Raw genomic sequence first — 19,248 nt, 5'->3', positions numbered from 1 at the left:
GCATCAAACCGTGACATTTAAAAGATGCAGCTCTCATTAATAAATGACTCTGGGATTCTCAGTTCATCAAAATTTGGTATTTTGTCTATCTACAAAGCCATTTAAGTGAAATTAGGCTTCGTCTCCGGTCAGTTTGTTGAAAGTTTGTTAGTAGTTAACGATCCGTCGGCTTTAGTTCCTCTACTGATTGGACCTTGTGCGGATACGTTTGAAGATCTCTTTGTATACATTTTTCAAAGTACTGGGAACGAGGCGTTCTTAACTACGCAATCGAGTGGGTGGGTCCTCTTCAGTTCTCTGCCGTATACGTTCAATATTTTCCTATGAATGAACTGAGCGTGCTCTTCCACTCTGAAGGATTTTGGTCAGAGTTTTTCTACTGAAAACACCAAATAAGGCACTGTTCCTTATTTAGCCATAATAATTATTTCCGAATTGCGTATTTTAAAAATCTGAAAAAGGTATTTATGTCAGTGAAAAAGTCGCTTTAAATGCGAAAGTGATTTCTGACCCAACATCTATTGGATTTTTTTTTTCTCTGTTATCATTTTTTTATATACTCTTATTGTTTAATTCGTTGAAGTAAAAAGCTGAAATTTAAAAAGCGCTTACAACTTTATAGAACGGTCTATTGTAATAAAGGAGCCAGCTTTAACATGCGCGATATCTGAAGGATGAAAAAAAAACGTTTTTGTTTCAGTTTCAATTTGTTTTATAATACGCTCCAATAAACTGGTTTAGTTTCTATATATTTGTGTATTAGGTTTTTGTGTATTTTTAATGCATGTACAGTTCTCCAATTCTGGAGTTTAGTTTTTAGCATTATTAATTTAAAATTTTTTTAAATTAATTTGTAATTGTCAATTTCTAATAATATCGCTAATTTTCCATTGAATCAATTGAACATATATGCGATAGAATCATTACTAATTTAATTGATATGTAAGTAGTTATTTAGCAAGCAAATGTTCACCGCTACAGTTAAAATACTTTTTAAAAATTGTTCGTGTTTTAGAAGTTGTAGCAATTAAATTAGTTTTTATTTTTATCGCTTTATTCACACGCTATCACTTATATTTTAAGTGATAAAACGTATCGCTTATATTGAACGGAAGACCTGGTAAATGCTATTGCAAACTCATAAAGTAGGTTGAGTAGTTTTAATCAATCTCTCGTGCAAAAAAGTGAGGTTGATTAAACTATTCGATCTATTCTTCGCGTTTGCATAATTACAAGTTGTGGTCATAATTATTACAAGTTGTGGTCATAATTACAAATTGATAAAAAAATACCATCTTGGAAAGCGTTCCTGTCCTTATCATAAATAAAACTTTATCATATAAACTCAGTTTGGATAGAAGTTACAGACAATGCTTCTCAAAGTAGACCTTCATATTAAGCTTCTATGATTCATTATGGACTATTTTTACTGCAAACTTCAACACAATCTTATAAGTTATCGTTATACCTACAAGCTCTCGTCAGATCAACTACCTTACCTTTTTTCAATTTATAAAAAAAAATCAAAAATCGTGGTTTAAATGCATTTTAGACTGACATTTTTGGCTTTATAAAATTTAATGCTGGTTTTATAGATAATCAATTAAAAATGTTTTGGACAAAGAAATCATTTCTACTGCCCTACTAAAATCCTTTTACTGATGTTCTCGATAAAGAAAACCAAGAAAATCATTTTCAGAAGTGGACTTATATTCTAAATCAACCTGTCTGATTTTACTAGTAATCTTTTTAGCATTCTAGAATTGCTTCTCCTATTTCATCAAAACATTTCACTCTTATATCAATTGATAAATTTTCAGAATAAATTCCAATAAGTCACTGTAGCTGTGTTAATTTTACTTGAAAACAGTACCAAGCGTGAGAAATCAAATTTGCATTACATATTGTTGTAAATATTATTTAAAACAATTAGTGAAAGAAACTTATAGGTTAAGCAAAAGAATGCTAGTAGCTTGGTATACTATACAGTTATCTGTATGCCTAATTCATTATTCTGTTTTTGATATGAAATACTGATTTGTTCTAGAAAACTAAAATTTTCAATGTCAAATAAATGTGGAGTTGTGAATTGTTATAGCGTTTGTAATGAAAGCAATCATTATCGTGTACTTAAGTTGCCTTAAGATGAAGTTGAAAAGCAAAGTTAGATAAACTCGCCTCCTTCATGTGAGGATATTATTAATGAGCCATCTATTTTTAAGTATGAAAAACATTGGCTGAAAATTAAAAAATAATTAAGCTACCTGGAGGCTAAAGCAGCGATTACGCCTTATCATTTTTAATTTTCCTTCTCACCTACCAACACTCGCCAGCCTAAACCTGAAGTTTAGCAACTTATTATCTCCTAAAAAAAATTACATCTTTTTCTAACTTCTATCCAGATAAAGAATTAAGTAAAAAATGAGGTAACAGTAATATCTCGACAAGAAGATAAGTTTACATGCATTTTTATGACAAAAGATATCAAGGAGTCACATAACAATGATTCTTTATTATAATTATACATTGTGTTCACCACAACCTTTTTCTGCTTTTAAAAATGACAAGTGTTTCATTATGTAAAATATTGAATCCAAAAAATGGTCTGGACATCTACTCATGGTTCTTTGAGGATCTCCATCTGAATGATGGTAATGAAATATTGAGGATGATGTGACAACGTAGCTGAGTATTATGTGACAACATAGCTGAAAAAAAAATATTAAAAATGAATTAATTTGTACTAAGAATAAACCTTTACTGACAAGTGAAGCTTGGATTTTAAGGTGATAGTTGACAATTCCTCAGAAAAAGATCAAGAAAATTACTCATTTTTTTTATCATCAATTAATTAAAAAGGTACAACTGACTAAATGATATATATTTGCCTATTTATAGAGATTTATTATGACATTTTATATGAGGTTTCACTGTGTTATAAAGTTAACAATAGCATTCTTAATGAATGGTAGTCAAAGTTTACTAGTTTAAGGATTTATCTCTTGAGAGCGAACACCTATGATGACGATTGATTAAATGATCAGTTTTATTAGGATTAGAGGAGGTATCGGGAGATTATGAGACATGCACTAACTCGTACGGGATGACGAACAAAATGTAAGAAATGCTGATGTGTGGGATTCTGCATTTTAACAGGTATCAGCAAATTACTTTTTTATATAAAATAAAGAAACTCCATGTCAGATGAAGTTACTCAAGCAAATAAATCACAATCTTTTTTATTAAAGTACTTTACGTATCTCTAACTGTGAGGCTTACATTGAACAAAAATTCATTGAAAAGAAAAAGCTCAAAATATCCGTTCCAAATCTGAAATCTATTTTACTTAGTTTAAGTAAAATATCTTCTTACAAATTAAAATTTCTATTTTTGGAGCAGTTGTTCGTAATTTTTGTGCCAAATCAAAACTTTTCTCAAACACTTATTCACGATAAGTTGTTGATATTTACCTTTGGTTTGTAATTAAAATGTAATAAAGTGTAATTCATGAAACAGGTTCAGATTTGCAAAAACTTGAAAGTGTTTTCAGTACATTTAAAAAGTTTAAAGAAATTATCGATCCATAATAGTTTGTCAATTGTGCTCCTTAGAGAAGAAATATTAAAAAATATATATATGTTCGATATAGTCGAAATAATAGCGGATTGTTCTAAAATTGATAAAAATGGAATTTCCAATAAAAAAAGTTAATATAATTTTGCATCGACGGAGGAACCCACAGTTATAATATATGCAAGTGATAACATAATTTATCATGACGCATAATTATGCAATAATGTTAGTAAATGATGCGTGAAAGAAAGTTTATAGAATTGATGTGACTTCAGTGATTTCAAGAAAAACGCCTCGTGATTTTTTATTTTATGTTCACTCGTGGTTAATAATGATATATATACAGAGATATTAACACTGTTGTTTACTAGTAAGTTTAAATTTTGTTTAAAACTAAGTTTAAATTACTTTTTATCATACTTTTAGTTGATTTATTATTTTTTGAAGATGCCATTTTACAAAATGGGGACAACAAGAAAATGGCGCACTTTTGAACATGGCGCAGTAAACATAAACATTGATTTACTTTTTGACAGATAGTTTATTAGGAATGTGTAAATAGTCTTCCTTTAAGTTATATATAGTAATATATAATCTGTAAACTAAAAATCCGTTTTTTCAGTAACCATGAAATAAATTAGAAACCTCTGTAGTTTAGCAGCAGTTTTGGTGTATTAACAAAGTAGTATTAAAGAAATGTTATAATTGTTTCACTTTATAAATTATCTTTTAAATAAAGATATCTATACCTCAGCAATTAAATTTCATTACCTGATAATGTTATCCTAATTTTAACCAATAGCAAATTTAAAAATGTTTCTCTTTATAAATGAATAAAAAACTATTTTTGTTTTAAGATTTTTTTAATCAACCTTTTGACTCAAGAATGCTCAATAGTTTATATAACTAACCAATTTTGTATATACATACATGCATACATACATACATACATACATACATACATACATACATACATACATACATACATACATACATACATACATACATACTTATATACATAGATATATATGTGCTTTTGTGGAGAGGCTAAGTGGTTTTTTTTGCTCTGGCTTCTTTTTTGCCATTTAGTATCAGATGGTTAAACAATATCAAAGATTGACTTATGTTTTATGTTATATATATGTGAAATGGACTTAAATGATTAATTTTTTTTTTATCTATTGCTTAGAAGCTATTGAATAGGGTGGACAAATCAAGTTTTTTGTTATATTGGTTTTCTTCTCATTCATCAAATATTTGAAGAGTGACAAGTGATTCTGAAAAATATAATGGATGCCAATAAAACACTTTGAATTTGGCTTCTTTCACTCTTCTCTCTGGGTATTAGTGAGGAAGTTCTGGAAGTTTAAAGTCATCTAGTATAGCTTTCAAGCACAGTGAGTTTTACTTGCTCTTTGATAAGATAAATTTTAATTTAGTATATAGTTTTAGTCATCCATCTAGCTATTTACCTGGTACTCTAAATTTAAATTTTTGATTGTTACCTGTGGAAAAAATGCCAAACTGTAAGCAGTTCTATGTAAACCACATATGTCTTTGTGAACCACATGTGTCTCTAGTGTTTCCATGTAGAAGGATTTCAACTCCTCTCTGGAGTTGTGTGTTGATTTCTCTCTTTTTAGCTCTTTTCAGGAATTGAAATCAAACAGCTGTTCAAATCAACTTTAAACATGTCTTCTTTGTATCTGCAATATTCCTGTCACATTAATCAATTATCTTCCAAGCTTTCTACCTCTAGAATTTACTAATTGACTGAAAGCCTAGGTTTTGACCAGGGGGCCTTAATTGTCAATTTAGCACTTTGTGCAATTGTTATCGCCTCTTCTAAATGATGAAATAAGTTTTTTAAAAAAAACTTTTATTAGTTATTAATTCAGATTCCAGCATCATCATTCCAGGCTCACTTATTATCCATTTGGAGTACTTTCTAAATATTCTCCAGTTGATTCATGTTTTTTATGGTAATGTCTAAAGTCTTATGTAACAAGGGCAGCTTTGTGAAGCAGGATTTTTACATACATACATACATACATACATACATACATACATACATACATACATACATACATACATACATACATGGCGGCCAAGAGGGGGGTTGTGGCTGGGGAAGATTCCCGGGGCCCCGTGTGTGTACAAATAATTTTTTTAAATAATTTTTTAAAAAAATTTTAAAAATATTTTAATAGTTTTGACTTTTAAAAGATTTAATTAACTTTCATTTTTAATTTTCAATGACCAGAGCACGTTTCTGTTGGTCCTGGGTATATAATTGATCATAATGAGGGTCTCTTAAGAAAACTTCCCCAGGACCCAAAATTTATCTCGGTGGCTATGCATACATACATACATACATACATACATACATACATACATACATACATACATACATACATACATACATACATACATACAATTAACAATTAACAATTAACAATTATTCATAAAGACAAATGGACCTTTTATGCTTGATTTAGGTGTTTTATTTACTATTAACATTAGTAGAAAATATAGGTAACATGATGTTACTGCCTTTCTTATCTGGAATGTTTAGAAGTGTTTAGTTTTCACCAATGTTCAATTTGGATGTCTGTAATGCAACGAAAAAGAGAGGTAAAAATGAAAAAATAAAAAGAATTTCAGTTACTTTTTTTAAAAAAAAGTGCTTCTCAATAAAGCATAATGTATTTAAAATAGATGCTATTCGAGTTGGCTTTAAAAATAAAAGCTGCTACATATGCTTAAATATCACCACTTGGTTTAGGGGGGTTTTATATGGATATAATCTTATGCATTGTATATCGCTTAGTGGTACCAAACTCCTGGATAAATAATGGCTTTCCAAGGTCTATAATGATATTCATTTATTGTTAAATATTTATGATGATATGCATGACCTCTTAGGAAAACACATTTATTTCTCCTTAGGTGTTCTTTACTCCAACTGGTTCATAAAAGTTTTTTCTTCTACCCATACAATAATTTTCTTGATTGATTGATCCACTAAGAGATAGCTAGTAAATAATTCTTTTAAGTCTAGATAGGGCTGGGTAATTTTTTTTTTGCTAGAGATCTACTTCAAGCAAATACAATTTTATAGTGATTTAAAAAAATTTTTTAAATTTATTTGTAAACATCTTTCTAGTTCCTGCTTACAAATGCATATTTTGAAAGGAAAATGTTTTAAAATAGGTAAAATGGTTGAATTCATTCAAAAGAAGCCTTTTACAATATTTTATGTAAAAACTGTTGGCTTATTGCTCAAACTTTTATTGAAAATTCAGATGCAATGAAAGTACTTTTGAAAAGTTTCATAGGGATTTTTTACACTTTTTTTGTTTATTTGTTTCATGCTTTGATTATTAGATTTGATAATTTTAGCTTTGGAATGCCTACTCCTAAGAAGAAACCTTTACAAGCTAGTAAAAAGCTAGTTGTAATGTATCCGAGTAGAGGTAAAAGTGCAAGAATTCAATCAAAAATAAAAGATGAACCACAAGAAAACCAGGAAGAGCATTTAGGAAAAAAACTCAAAGGTTGGTTATTCTATTTTACAACAGTTTGTTCTTTAAGACTTGATTTTCATATTCTTCAATTATTAGATGGTTTGTTTAAACTTAAAATTAATATTTTTTCCTTTATTTTTTCAAGTTTCTTATGCTCAATAATCGTAACCATTTTACAAAGATGGGTTAAAAATACCTGTATATAATATCTGTAATAGCTATAAAAAAAATTGATATTTAATATTTGCCTCCAAATAAAGCTTTTCAAAATTTATATATTTTTAAAATTAATATTAAAAAGGATTTTTTTAATTAACTTTACCAAAAGGTAAAAAACTGAAGACTCAACCAAAAGAAAAATCAAAGAAATCTCAAAACAGTAAAAAGAATAATAAAAAAATGACTGTTATGATGTTAGCAGCTGCTCGTAAGCGTAAACTAAATGGCGAAGAAGATGATGATGACAAACATATACCAAGTAAAAAAGTTAAGAAGAAAGTTAAGGTAATTTTAAAAAGCTGCTTTTAAATACTTCCTATAAAACCTCACTATTTATTAACTTAATCGTCAATAAAAGGAAAATTTTTGTTGTTTTTTATTTAAAAAAGCCGTAAAAATTTTTGTTTAGTTTTAAATAAAATGAAGTTTTGTGGCTGATAATAATAATAAAATTCTTTTCTTTAAAATACGCCTAACTGTTAGTAAATATACTGTATAATTAGCATATCAAGTACAATTATCATTCAATATTAACTATAAAACAATATTTTGCTGGATTGCTTTTCTCTTCTTAAACTGCCTACAGTTGCTGTGGTACAGTTTTTTGCTGATAAGGTTTTCTCAAATCAAGCAATTTATACTGATGATTTTTTAATAATTTTAATATTGGAATAATTTCTTATCCAACATATGTATTCTTTAAATTTCTATTTTGATTTATATTTAAAGGCATTTTGTTTTAAAATTAAAACTATCTTAAGGTGTACATACAAAAAAATAGAAAATTGTAACATTTGATGAAATAAAAAGTCAACTTTATGTTGACTTTTTATTTTATAAAGTGTTACAGTTTTCCAGTTATTGGTATTTAGAAATCCAGTTATGAAAATCTGATATAGAACAGAGCGCTTTTTATTGATGTCCTTTAATTTATTGCCTTAAGCACAAAGAAAAACTATTTTTAGTTTATCTAAAAATATCAGTTTATCATGAAATTCAGCACCCTTTCATAGTTAATTACTTGAAAACTGCTTAACAGATTGGACATAGTAGACAAACTCAAACTTAAAAAAACTTGATCAAAAATTGTAAAAAAGTAATAAAAAACTGAACTTATTTATTTTCAAATAGCTTATTATGTTCTTAGCAAAGTTTAAAACGTTTTAATTGTAGTAAGAATCACAAAAAAAATTTATATCATATTTTTCTCAAAAAAAAAACAACAACTACATTTTGCTTTGGGCTAAATGAGGTTTTTTAAAAAAACTGACTGAGTGTTAAAAAAGTTTCAAAAATTAACTTATTCTTTTTCAAAAAAACTTAAAAAGTTAGCTTAATGTTTAGTAGAACCTGAATTACTGCCTTACATTCCTCCAGCCATCAGCTCAACGAGTCAACAATTCTCATATTAATATCTTGCCAGACCTCAATTTGTTCAAATAATTCATCACTAGTCTTCACTTTTGCACACTCAATCTTATTTTCAGTTATTTCCCCGAAATTTTTGATGGGATTCAAGTCAAGGCTTTGTGCAGGCCACTCCATTACAGTGATATTCTTGTCCTTGAACCATTGTTTTTATAATTTTTGATAAATGTTTGGGGTCATTGTCCTGTTGAAAAATCCATTTTAGAGACATCTCCCATTCAGCCTATGGTAACATCATTTTCCTTGATATCTTAGTACACAAAGCAGTCCATAATACCATTAATTTTATGAATAGGACCAGTTCCTAGTGCTGAGAAATATTTTCAAAACATAGGAGATGTTCCATGCTTAACACTCTTCTTGGTATATTTAGTGTTGTAGCTAGTGTTCTTTGGACTCGCTTCTCATCATCACTTCCATTGAGGTTATATTTTGATTCATCACTAAAAGTATGTATTTCCATTTGTCTACAGCCCAATATTGGTGTGCTTTGGCCAACATTTTAGCTTTCTATTTTTAAAAGAAGTAAGAGGTTTCTTAGCAAGCATTTGAGAAAACAATTTTTCTTCGTTAGCTCTTCATTGCACTGTGCGATTAGAGATTTGTAGTTCAAGATTTTTCTGCTAATTTTGTGGATGACATAAATGGATATTTTTTTAACTCTTTAACAATTCTTTGTTTTTCTTGGATGTTCACCCCAATGGTTTGTTTCATAGCAGTTATGAGATCCAAATGATTTTACAGTTTTGCTTATAGTCCAACTTAGCTATATTATATTTTTACAATTTTCAAGTTCATGTTTTCTGTTTTTAAAATCTTTAAAATACAGTTACTAATTTGTCATAAGCCATTTTCAATTGTAATTCTTTACTCAATATATCACAAGTTAAATCTGCTTTTAACTTAATTGAAAGAATATAGACCAGACGTTGCAAAATCTATTTTATTATTTTAGAGTACCATTATGATAAAAGTGAAAACAAAAGAATATTGTAAATTGAATAAAGACAAAGAAATTAAGCATCGTTTTAATATGTCCAACTTGTTTTGTCCAAAGAATAATGTAGTTTTTTGAGGAAAATGTTTTATTAAATTTTGTTAAGTATTTGATAAACTATTTAAAATTTAACATGTTCAATTGTTTTACTACTTTTTTTCAGTTTTTGATCAAGTTTTGTTTTAAGTTTGAGTTTATCTACCATGTTTTGTCTTCTACTGTAGTTTTCGCCTGCAAAAAAATATTAGAAAATTCTGTTAAGTAGTTTTTGAGTAATTAATATTAAATTTCATTGTGTTCAACTGATAGACAGAAAGAGTCAGGCGTTAAGTTTTTTGTTGAAATATTTTTGTTTATTAATTACTTAATATATTTAAGATATTATTGTTTTTTAAGATTTTATTGTTTCTGTTTGATTTCTTAATTCTTGAAAAGATTTTTTGTTATTTTTTTAGGGTAAGAAAAGAGCTTCTTTTAAATCTCAAAATGATGACCGTTCTAATAACCAACAAGATGATGAGGTATTACTTTTCATTTTATTTAAAAAATTAACTGTTTATTAACTTTTAACCAGCTCTAGAGATATAAAAGATTTTCTTAAATAAAGCTTGCACAATATATTTTTTTTAACAATCTGATACTATTACTATTCACCATCATGGATTAATTTATCTAACTAAATTAAGTTTGAATTTTTTTTTTAATGATTGTTTTGTTTAAAGAGATTATGCTGAACTGTGTACAACTAGAGAGATAAGTATCCAAACAATAAATTTTATTAAGAAAAATAAACTTTGGCAAGTTATTTCAGAAAAAATAAGTTTTCGATAAAAACTTTTATGATTATTCTGAAAGTAAACTTAATCAAGATTTCAGATAATAAAAAAAAATTGCATTAAGTTTGTTTGCTCAAAACTTAACAAAACCTTCAAACAAGTTTTTAATTTAAAATAAGTATCCAAAAAAAAGTTTTTCAGATCAAAATACTCTCTAAGCAATTTTTTGTGACTTTTTAGCATCAAGTTAAGCCACTATTGGTTATAATGACATCTGCTAGTCAATTTTGCAATAATTCATTTTATCTTTTGTTGTATCTAGATCAATTTGAATCTGAGGTTCTTGGAGTTAGATCTTCAGCTCTTCTTTTTTTTTTGACACATTGTGTGCCAGCTTTTTAATCCAGAAAAACCTACAGGTGTTCAATTGGATTGAGATCTGTACTTTGAGCTGCCCATTCAAGTAACTCAATATGCTTCTGGATGAAAATCTCTTTTTCTCTCTTTGACATATGCTTGAGATGCTGTCTTTTTGAAAGATAAAATGTTTTCCCATTTGCAGTTTTTGAGTTGAGGCCAGAAAATTTTTTATTAAGAAAGTTGATAGCTTTCCTGTTTTGTTCCAAGCCATTGATCTTCACACCATAAAGTTGCCTCTATTAAATTTCACTGTTCCTCAAATGCAACAGAGTTTGATTGCTTTGTCTTCCTTTTTCCATACTTTCTGAGCTCCATTAGACTTCACAAAATTAAATTTTGACATGTCTACAAAATTCTGTTCCAGCAGAATACACTAGTAGAAAGGGGGGGGGGGGGGGGGAATTCTATACATTAAAATAGAAAAACTACAATTAACATTTATTTACATTGAATTTGAAGTTAAGTTTACATGCTTGAACATAACATGAGTTAACAACAAAAGTTCAGAAATGTATATTAAATTGTTTTTTTCTTTTGTAAGTGGAAACATCACTTCAAACTAAACTCTAGATAGTCACCCATCATGACTTCATCTCATCTTCCTTGGTACAGCTTCTCCATCACCTATATGCTCTGGTGAAACCTTTCCCTGTGTTCTTAACTTACAGCTCCTAGATTTGGACATAGGTCAAGATGAGAGTGTAAATAGTGCAGTTTAGGTGACCTTCATCAGCCCAACTTCTGATAACCGTCAAGTAGTTTTTCAACCAGTTCCTTATAGTTTTTACTCTTGTTGTTTCCCGAAAAACAACATGCTTGAATGCAACCCAGGCTCTTTTTCTTTCTCTGCCATTTTCTTTTTTACACCTTCTGATGCAAACATCTGTTTTACCTGTGGTCCAGTAAACACACCAGATAAGACTTTGGCATCTGATAATTTAGGAAATATTGGTCTGATCCCCTTAAATGTTTTGCCACTGTGATCTAGTGCCTTGACAAATTGTTTGATCATGTCCAATTTTATGTGGAGTGGAGGCTGAAGAATTTTGTCCTCAGGTACTTGAGCAACATTTTTCACATTGTAGACTCCTGGGTGCAAATCTTTTCTTTCAGTCCATTCTCTTTGGATATAGTGATTTACAGTGTCTCTGTCCCACAAATCCAAGAAACAAGGATACTTAGAGAGTCCTTCTTGCAGTCCAAGAAAACCAAGCATCTTGAAATTTCCACATACATCCCATTTGTTGTGATCATAGTTGATCTTTTGCAACAAAATCTTAACATTGATTTAGTCTTCTTTTAAGTGTACACTGTGTCCTGCTGGTAAGGAAGGATGTTGATTTCGATTTTGAAGTAGTACAGCTTTTAAACTCTTTGTAGAGCTGTCAATAAATAGCTTTTTTACCACAGGGATTAGATTTAAAAATGGCTTGCAGGATTTTGCTGCATTTAATTTTAATCATAACAAAATATTTCAGTGCTTTTGAATGTCTAAAATATTCTTATTGTGGGTATAATGTTGCATCAAAAGTCAAATAGTTGAATTCTAATCAATTACTATATTAAATAATTAGTTCTAATTTTCATATTAATATTTTTTCTTCAGTTAACTGAAGATGATTATGAAGAACAGCCTATGATTGCGGTAAAAAATGAAGAAGAAACTGATGATGGAAATGATGAAGACACTGAAGAAAATGATGAAGATGATTTTGATGATATGATGGAGCCAGCTCCACCAAGTTCTGAAATGCTGATTAATGAAGAACATCAGTACATACAACACCATCAAGATGTTGATGGCACTGAACATAATGAAATTGAAGTGGGTGATTCTGTATTATTTAAGAAACTGCCATTTTAAAATTAAAATATTCTATTAAAATTTTTTCTAAACAGTTAAAGGATGTTTAGTAGAAAAATGCCTCTTAAAATGGAACCATAAATTTTTATCATTTTTTGTTTCTATTCTAAATTTTGAACTTAGCACAAAGTAATAATATAAATATCAAAAATTATCTTAATCATAAAAATGTCACTCATTATATAATCAAATATTGTTGTAAACTTACTTCAAAATAGCGCATCAAGAGAATATACTTGTTGCTTTGTTGCTTTACTTGTTTGGGGGTTTTTCTAATTGTTAAAATTTTTTTTTTAAATATTTTTCCTAAATAATTTCTGAAGGATTTAGAAAAATGATTTAATGTGTAGGTACCAGCAGAACAGATGCAAGCAGAACTTCAGCAAGAGAATGATGAAGATGATGATAATGATGATGATAACGATAATGATGAAGAGGAAGATATAGATGAAAATCTATTTTTTGGAATACCTGATCAACAATCACCAGACTTAGCTACTTGCACTCATTGCAAAGGTAAGCAATGATTAACATCCAATCTCATTTATGTTTGTAATTTGATTTAACTCACTGTTTTCAGTATATTATGAATTTAAACCAATTGTTTATACATAGGGAAATTTCGTAAAGAAGATGTCCATGAACATATGCTGACTTGTCCTGAAAGGTATGTACAATGTCGAGAATGCGGCAAGATTTTATCAAATTTGCAAACTTTAGAGCGACATCATAAACGCTTTCATTTAAAGATACGCGAAGTTCCATGCACACTTTGTGATAAAATGTTCATAGATGAAGCTGCAGCTCGTAAGCACTTAAAAACAGTACATTTTAAAGTAAAGAACTTCCATTGTCCACATTGTGATAAATCTTTTTCTCAACGTAACAAATTAACATATCATGTGCGAACACATTCTGGTGAGAAACCTTACTCTTGTGCAGAATGTGGAAGAAGTTTTTCTTTGCTTTGGAATTTAAAAACACATCTTCGCACACACACAGGTTTGTATTTTTTGCAGTCTTCTTTTGGAACTATGATTTTGTGTTAATGGTTTTTGTTTTTTTCAAATGCTGCTAATACTAAAATTTCATTGGTAAATGTACAAATTAATTAAGTTTTATTTAAAATGTAGTCAAGCTAAAAAGAAAATTATTAACTGTATTATATTATCTGCAGGAGAGAAGCCATATATTTGTGAAACATGTGGGCGTAGGTTTACACAAAAACAGAATATGACATCTCATCTAACTACTCATCGAAAGCCAAAATCAGAAAAGGGTTTTCGTGCACACTTTCCAGGTGATATTGATGATTATGATACAGATCCAGCTAGTATTATATCTAATGAACTAACATTTAAACAAACTCCAAAAGCAAGTTATAAGGCTTTTGAGCAAGCCAAACAGCTTTCTACACAATCAATAGGAAGTGGTCATTATGTTCTTGGTGACATGCAAAGTATTGAAATCCATACTGCTGATCAAGAAGTAACTGAGACAAATCTTCAACATGGTTTAGGCTTACTTTCCTCAGTTGCCCGAAAAGGAGAATCCACTGATGTTCAAGTTGATGGAATTGTTAACATATCCGAAAATGATGGTAATATGGATCAGGTTGTTGAAGTTCTCATTCGTTCCTCTAGTGAAACAGATAGTGCTGGTAACTCTTATACAACACTACAGCTAGGTGGGGCTAACTCTAACCAATCCAAGATTATTATCGATCCAAGCACGCACAATATTACAGATGGTGATGGTCAAGAAATACAACTAGATTGCAATACAGCTGCAGGATTGTCTAATATACTTCAAAATCCCGATGTTCTTGCTGCAATAAATAATGCAGCATCTACCAACAAATTTATTGTAATTGGTCCTGTTAGTATGTTTGATGGGTGCGAATCTTCCACAGGTGTTATTTCACTATCCTCAGCTGTTACAAATGCAGCTAATAATACTAATCCAACATTTTCACAAGAGCAACTTGCACGTCTATCTGCAATGGTGCAAGATGAAGAGTGTTTAGTTGTAAATCAAGTCTCATCTCAATCAGTTAATGACTCCATTTCAGCAACATCATCCCTTGCAGCTGTAGAGAGCTACTTACACGGTGAGCAGCCATCAACTAGTATAATCAAAGGTGATGAAGTAGTTAATAATATACTTAGTTCTATTCGCCCAGATGGTAGAAGTGGACCAAGTGGTATTATTCAATCAGCTGCTTCAGCAGTTCGAGGTTCTAACCTTACCATATGTATGCCTCCAATGAGTCAGAGTATCTTAACAATTTCCCCATCTAATATTTCAATTAAAGCAGATTCAACTCAACGTTTTAACAGAAAACCTCAAAGGGCAAAAATTTCAGCGTCTGAAGTTAGTAGCTCCATGGGCGATGTAGATGAGAGTAATTTAATTATTCAGCATGTCGATGGAAATGAGCTGATCATTGATGAAGGAGATGAAGGTCACAGTTCGATGGAGGCAGAGAGTACTACTCAAAATGTGGAGTATAATATAACTCAAAATATCAATCAACCAGGGTTCATTGATGAAGGAGCTGCTGATAGTTCAGGTTTGATTGTTGATATTGAAGATGAATCTTCGAGTAGTGGTGAACCCATATTACTGCTTAGTGCTGATGAAAATGGACAACCGCAGATTATTGTCAAAATGCCTGATGGTTCTGAGACCATCATGTCTGATCCTGCCCTAGCAGAAAGTCTTATACAAGTTCCCACTATTACAAATGCTCAGATGGGAGATAATGATGCTGAAGCTCAACCTTCTCAGAGTATTCAAATAAGTATGCAAGAACTTGATCAAAGTATATCTCAATCTGATGAAGTGCCCACTCAAAGCGAACATTTCATTACACAGAGCGATTCTACTTTACAATTAGTGACACAAAGTACTTCACAGCACCAGTTTGTAACCCAAAGTGGTTCACCACAGTCATTTGTGACTCAAAGTGAAGCAACAGATGACTATGTTACTCAGAGTACCCAATATTTATCTGATAAAAGCATTAATTCGGAGCATTTGCCAGATCAAAGTTTGAACTCTGAAAATATGCCATTAGTTAGTTATGTTGATTCTAGTAACAATATAGAGTTTATACCACAAGAAAGCGAAGTTAGTGAATCTTCTAATACTACAAATGAACAAACGCCTGATAGTAGTTCTCAGGCTTATGAAAGACTTGATAATAATATTGACTCTAGAATGAGTGTGTTCATGGAACGTGTATCAGGATCTAACGAGCGTTTGGAGCTGAGAGAACAACTCAGTGTTGAATTTCGTGACGAGTTTTGTGCAGATAGTAGTAGCAGTAATATTATTCGCCGAGTTTCAAGTAATTCTTTGCAAGATGGCGTTTGTCAGAGTACAAACTCAAATGAATCCATATTGTTAACGCATTGTGACTCTGAGAACGTATCCTCTTCCGGCTCCTAAGTTAGCGCGTGTGCGTTTGTATATATAGCTTTCTTAGAAAAAGATTTTTTCATGAGGTTATTTAACAAATAAAAAGAAAACAAGTTTCCAAGTTTTATCAGTTTCTAATCTGTTCACTTTTCATCAAAAATATTTCTTTTTAAAAGTTCCTTTTAACTTGAAATTCTAAGCTCATGATTTCTTTTTAATTGACAACATTCTTGTTCCTTGCAGCCATGTTTATATTGTACAAAGAATAATTATTTAGAAGATTTTGAAGTATTTTATTATAGTGTTGCCAGTTTAGTATGCAAGAATACTTGGTATTATCCTATTTAGCTTAATCGGTAATTTGTTATTAAAGAAATTATTATCTAAGATCGTTTATAGTTTTTCTTTTACTAAAAAAAGAAAAAATTTATTTGGATTTAAGATATTTAGCTTTTTAGAGTAAGCTTTTCTTGTGTGCTAAAAATACAGTAGTAAATAGAACTTAACCTTTATGTCGAGACCTAACGAAAACCTTTAATGGGATTAATAGCCACGAATAGATTGTGTCTTACAAAAAACACAGTTTGAAATTTAACATAGTAAATTTTTAAATGTTCTGTTATAATCAAAAACATTTGACATTTAAATTTTTGAATATCAATTTTTCTATGAATATTTTTACAAAGAAAAGAATTTTTCAGAATAAAAAGCTAAAATGGTTTGTATTTAAAAGTTCAAAACTCAAATTTATCGAAAAGTACGAAAAGTAACAAAAGTGCTCAGAAATTCAATTGGTTTAAAGTATGCATTTCACCACAACATCAAATTTTTTCAACATCAATAAATGGAACATGGAAGAGTGAATAGTTCTGAATATATCTTTTAAAATTATCTATGGTTTTCAGTAGCTTCGTACACATCAGTCAGATGTTCATCGTGAAATTATTGCTGTTTTGTGAAGTATGACATTCATATTCTACTCAAATATTCAGTATTTTAACCCGACACCGCATATTGTATATTTAAAGAAACAAACAGAATTTGACTTAATTTCATAGTGTTTATTTAAATTAATATGCATATGTTTAGTTATACCGTAAAATATACTAATAAACCCGCGGTTTAAAACACATCAATTGTTTTTTTGTTCCTAAGAAATGTCTTTATTATCAATTTCAATTTTTTTTTAAACCATTAAGAAAAAAATGTATTCGGTGTCGGGTTAACTGCATTTATTTTTCACTACATAATGCGAGCAAAAATTAGCAAAACTACAAAAACCTTTGACAAGTCACAACCACTTACATTCATTTTAACGAAGTGTGAAAAACACTAATCTTAACTATTGAAATAAAACAAAATTTCCAAACAAATTAAACTATATTTAGCAACTTTAAAAAATCATCACAGGTAATAGGTAGTTTAAACATGCTACTTCTCGTACCTAAAAGTTTGACGATTGCTTATGCCCCTTTAATGCCATAAGTTTGACGTTTAGCTATAGGACCTTCTTTAGGTTATATAGTATCTTTAAATCATAGATGATCTATGAATCCTGAGTTCTTTTTTTTTTTTTTTTTTTTTTTTTCATCAAAAATGTTGTAGGATGCATCAGTTCTACTAATGAACTTTCACTTCCCAGTTCCTCATTGTTCTTGTTGGGCTAGTATAAAGTTATTCAGCCCCCACCAAAGTCTACATACTCTTACATGAAGAATGAGAGTTTTTAGAAAATAAATGTTAATCCCAACTAATGAAAATAAGCTGCATATAAAAAAACAAGAAATTTTTGCAACACATTTCCGTTTATTGTAGAATTAAAAGTCTCATCACTAATTAAAAATCACCTTTGAGTATATCAATTACCATGACTACCGTGAGCCTATCAACAGAGCTGTTAAAAGTATCTCCACCTCTAAACAGTTCTTATGTTGTTATCGAATCATATAAAGGTCCTATAAACATTGACTGATATTTTTTTAAACTCCCGGACAAATACAATAAATACCTAGACTTAAATTTATATATGTATATATATATATAATTTCTAACTCGTTTAGTGAGTCGTAAAGTATTTCTCAATCGCGAATTCTCATTATCCTAAAGTGTGTTTCTTAGTAAAAGAAAATAAAACCAAATTCAAAAGTAGAATGAGGTAAGTAAAAGCTACATGAGTCACATTTGAAAACATAAAATATTTTTATAGTTATATAGTTCTTAGTTTTTTCTAAGGAAACGAACTATATAAATTAAATAGACATTTTTATTTATATACCGCAAAACATTTTTTCTTCAATATTGATTAAACGTTATGATTCGGATCAATTTACTTGCGTATAAAGTCCCCCCGCCCTTTTTTTTTAATTTCATTTAAAATTTTATTCATTTTTTTAGATTTGATGTTGATTAGGATTCACTTATTAACTATGGTCTAAAATTTTTTATTTCTAAGAAAATAAGCAAAGAGAAGTAAGTGGGAAGGTTTCCCCACTTCACTGGTAGCCACTGAAAAAGTGCTATCATCTGCTGCACTACAAACACTACCGCACAACTACACGACATTTTCAGATTAAGACTACTTCTTATGACTTTTTTCGCAGAAGTAGTCCAAATCTGAAAGATTTACTCAAATTTCGATATAATCCAACATTTTGGAGAAACGGAAAAAAGCAAATCGCACTCTTCTACGTCTATGTTATCATAAATCTGGAATCAACAATAATGAAAAAGCTTCTGAGCACTTCACAATTTAGAAAAATTACTGACCCTGTATGTACCTGTGAGATATGCAGAATTAAAAGTGCACAGTTCTTTCATGACCACAACAAGTCCTGTCTACAGATAACCCGACCTAAGTAGGGAAAATCTGAACTTGAAAAGCGTCTTGTTACCTTGTGCAACAATCTTTCATCTTTGGTCCAGTTTTTATGTAAAAAGAATGGAAGCGGCCCAAACTGCATGAAGAAAATTGACCAGGACGTTTCGGGAGGGGCTCTAAAAATGTTATTCAAGCAGAACAAG

At 29.9% G+C, this 19,248-nt stretch overlaps 1 protein-coding gene across 4 annotated transcripts; it reads left to right on the top strand.

The window, feature by feature from the left end:
- The first annotated feature begins 3,801 nt into the window (after nucleotides 1-3,801).
- LOC145185127 (uncharacterized) lies at nucleotides 3,802-16,349 on the top strand. 4 transcript variants are annotated; one of them, XM_090098764.1, is made up of 10 exons: nucleotides 3,802-3,943; nucleotides 4,763-4,970; nucleotides 6,149-6,207; nucleotides 6,976-7,130; nucleotides 7,429-7,604; nucleotides 10,200-10,265; nucleotides 12,547-12,765; nucleotides 13,155-13,320; nucleotides 13,420-13,806; nucleotides 13,982-16,349. In XM_090098764.1, the coding sequence occupies exons 4-10, from the start codon at nucleotides 6,983-6,985 to the stop codon at nucleotides 16,255-16,257; spliced, it is 3,438 nt and encodes a 1,145-aa protein (XP_089954890.1). In that variant the 5' UTR covers nucleotides 3,802-3,943; nucleotides 4,763-4,970; nucleotides 6,149-6,207; nucleotides 6,976-6,982; the 3' UTR covers nucleotides 16,258-16,349. The 4 variants fall into 4 exon arrangements, with proteins under 4 accessions (XP_089954890.1, XP_089954888.1, XP_089954887.1 ...); XM_090098762.1 differs by lacking the exon at nucleotides 6,149-6,207; XM_090098761.1 differs by lacking the exons at nucleotides 4,763-4,970; nucleotides 6,149-6,207.
- Nucleotides 16,350-19,248: the final 2,899 nt, after the last annotated feature.

The sequence above is a fragment of the Hydra viridissima genome, unplaced genomic scaffold (assembly GCF_058129835.1).
Source record: "Hydra viridissima isolate aposymbiotic clone 2 unplaced genomic scaffold, HvirCarnegie_v1 scaffold_9, whole genome shotgun sequence".
Lineage (NCBI taxonomy): Eukaryota > Metazoa > Cnidaria > Hydrozoa > Anthoathecata > Hydridae > Hydra > Hydra viridissima.
The sequence above is the reverse complement of the archived record's forward strand: the minus strand, read 5'-3'. Positions and strand labels throughout refer to the sequence as shown.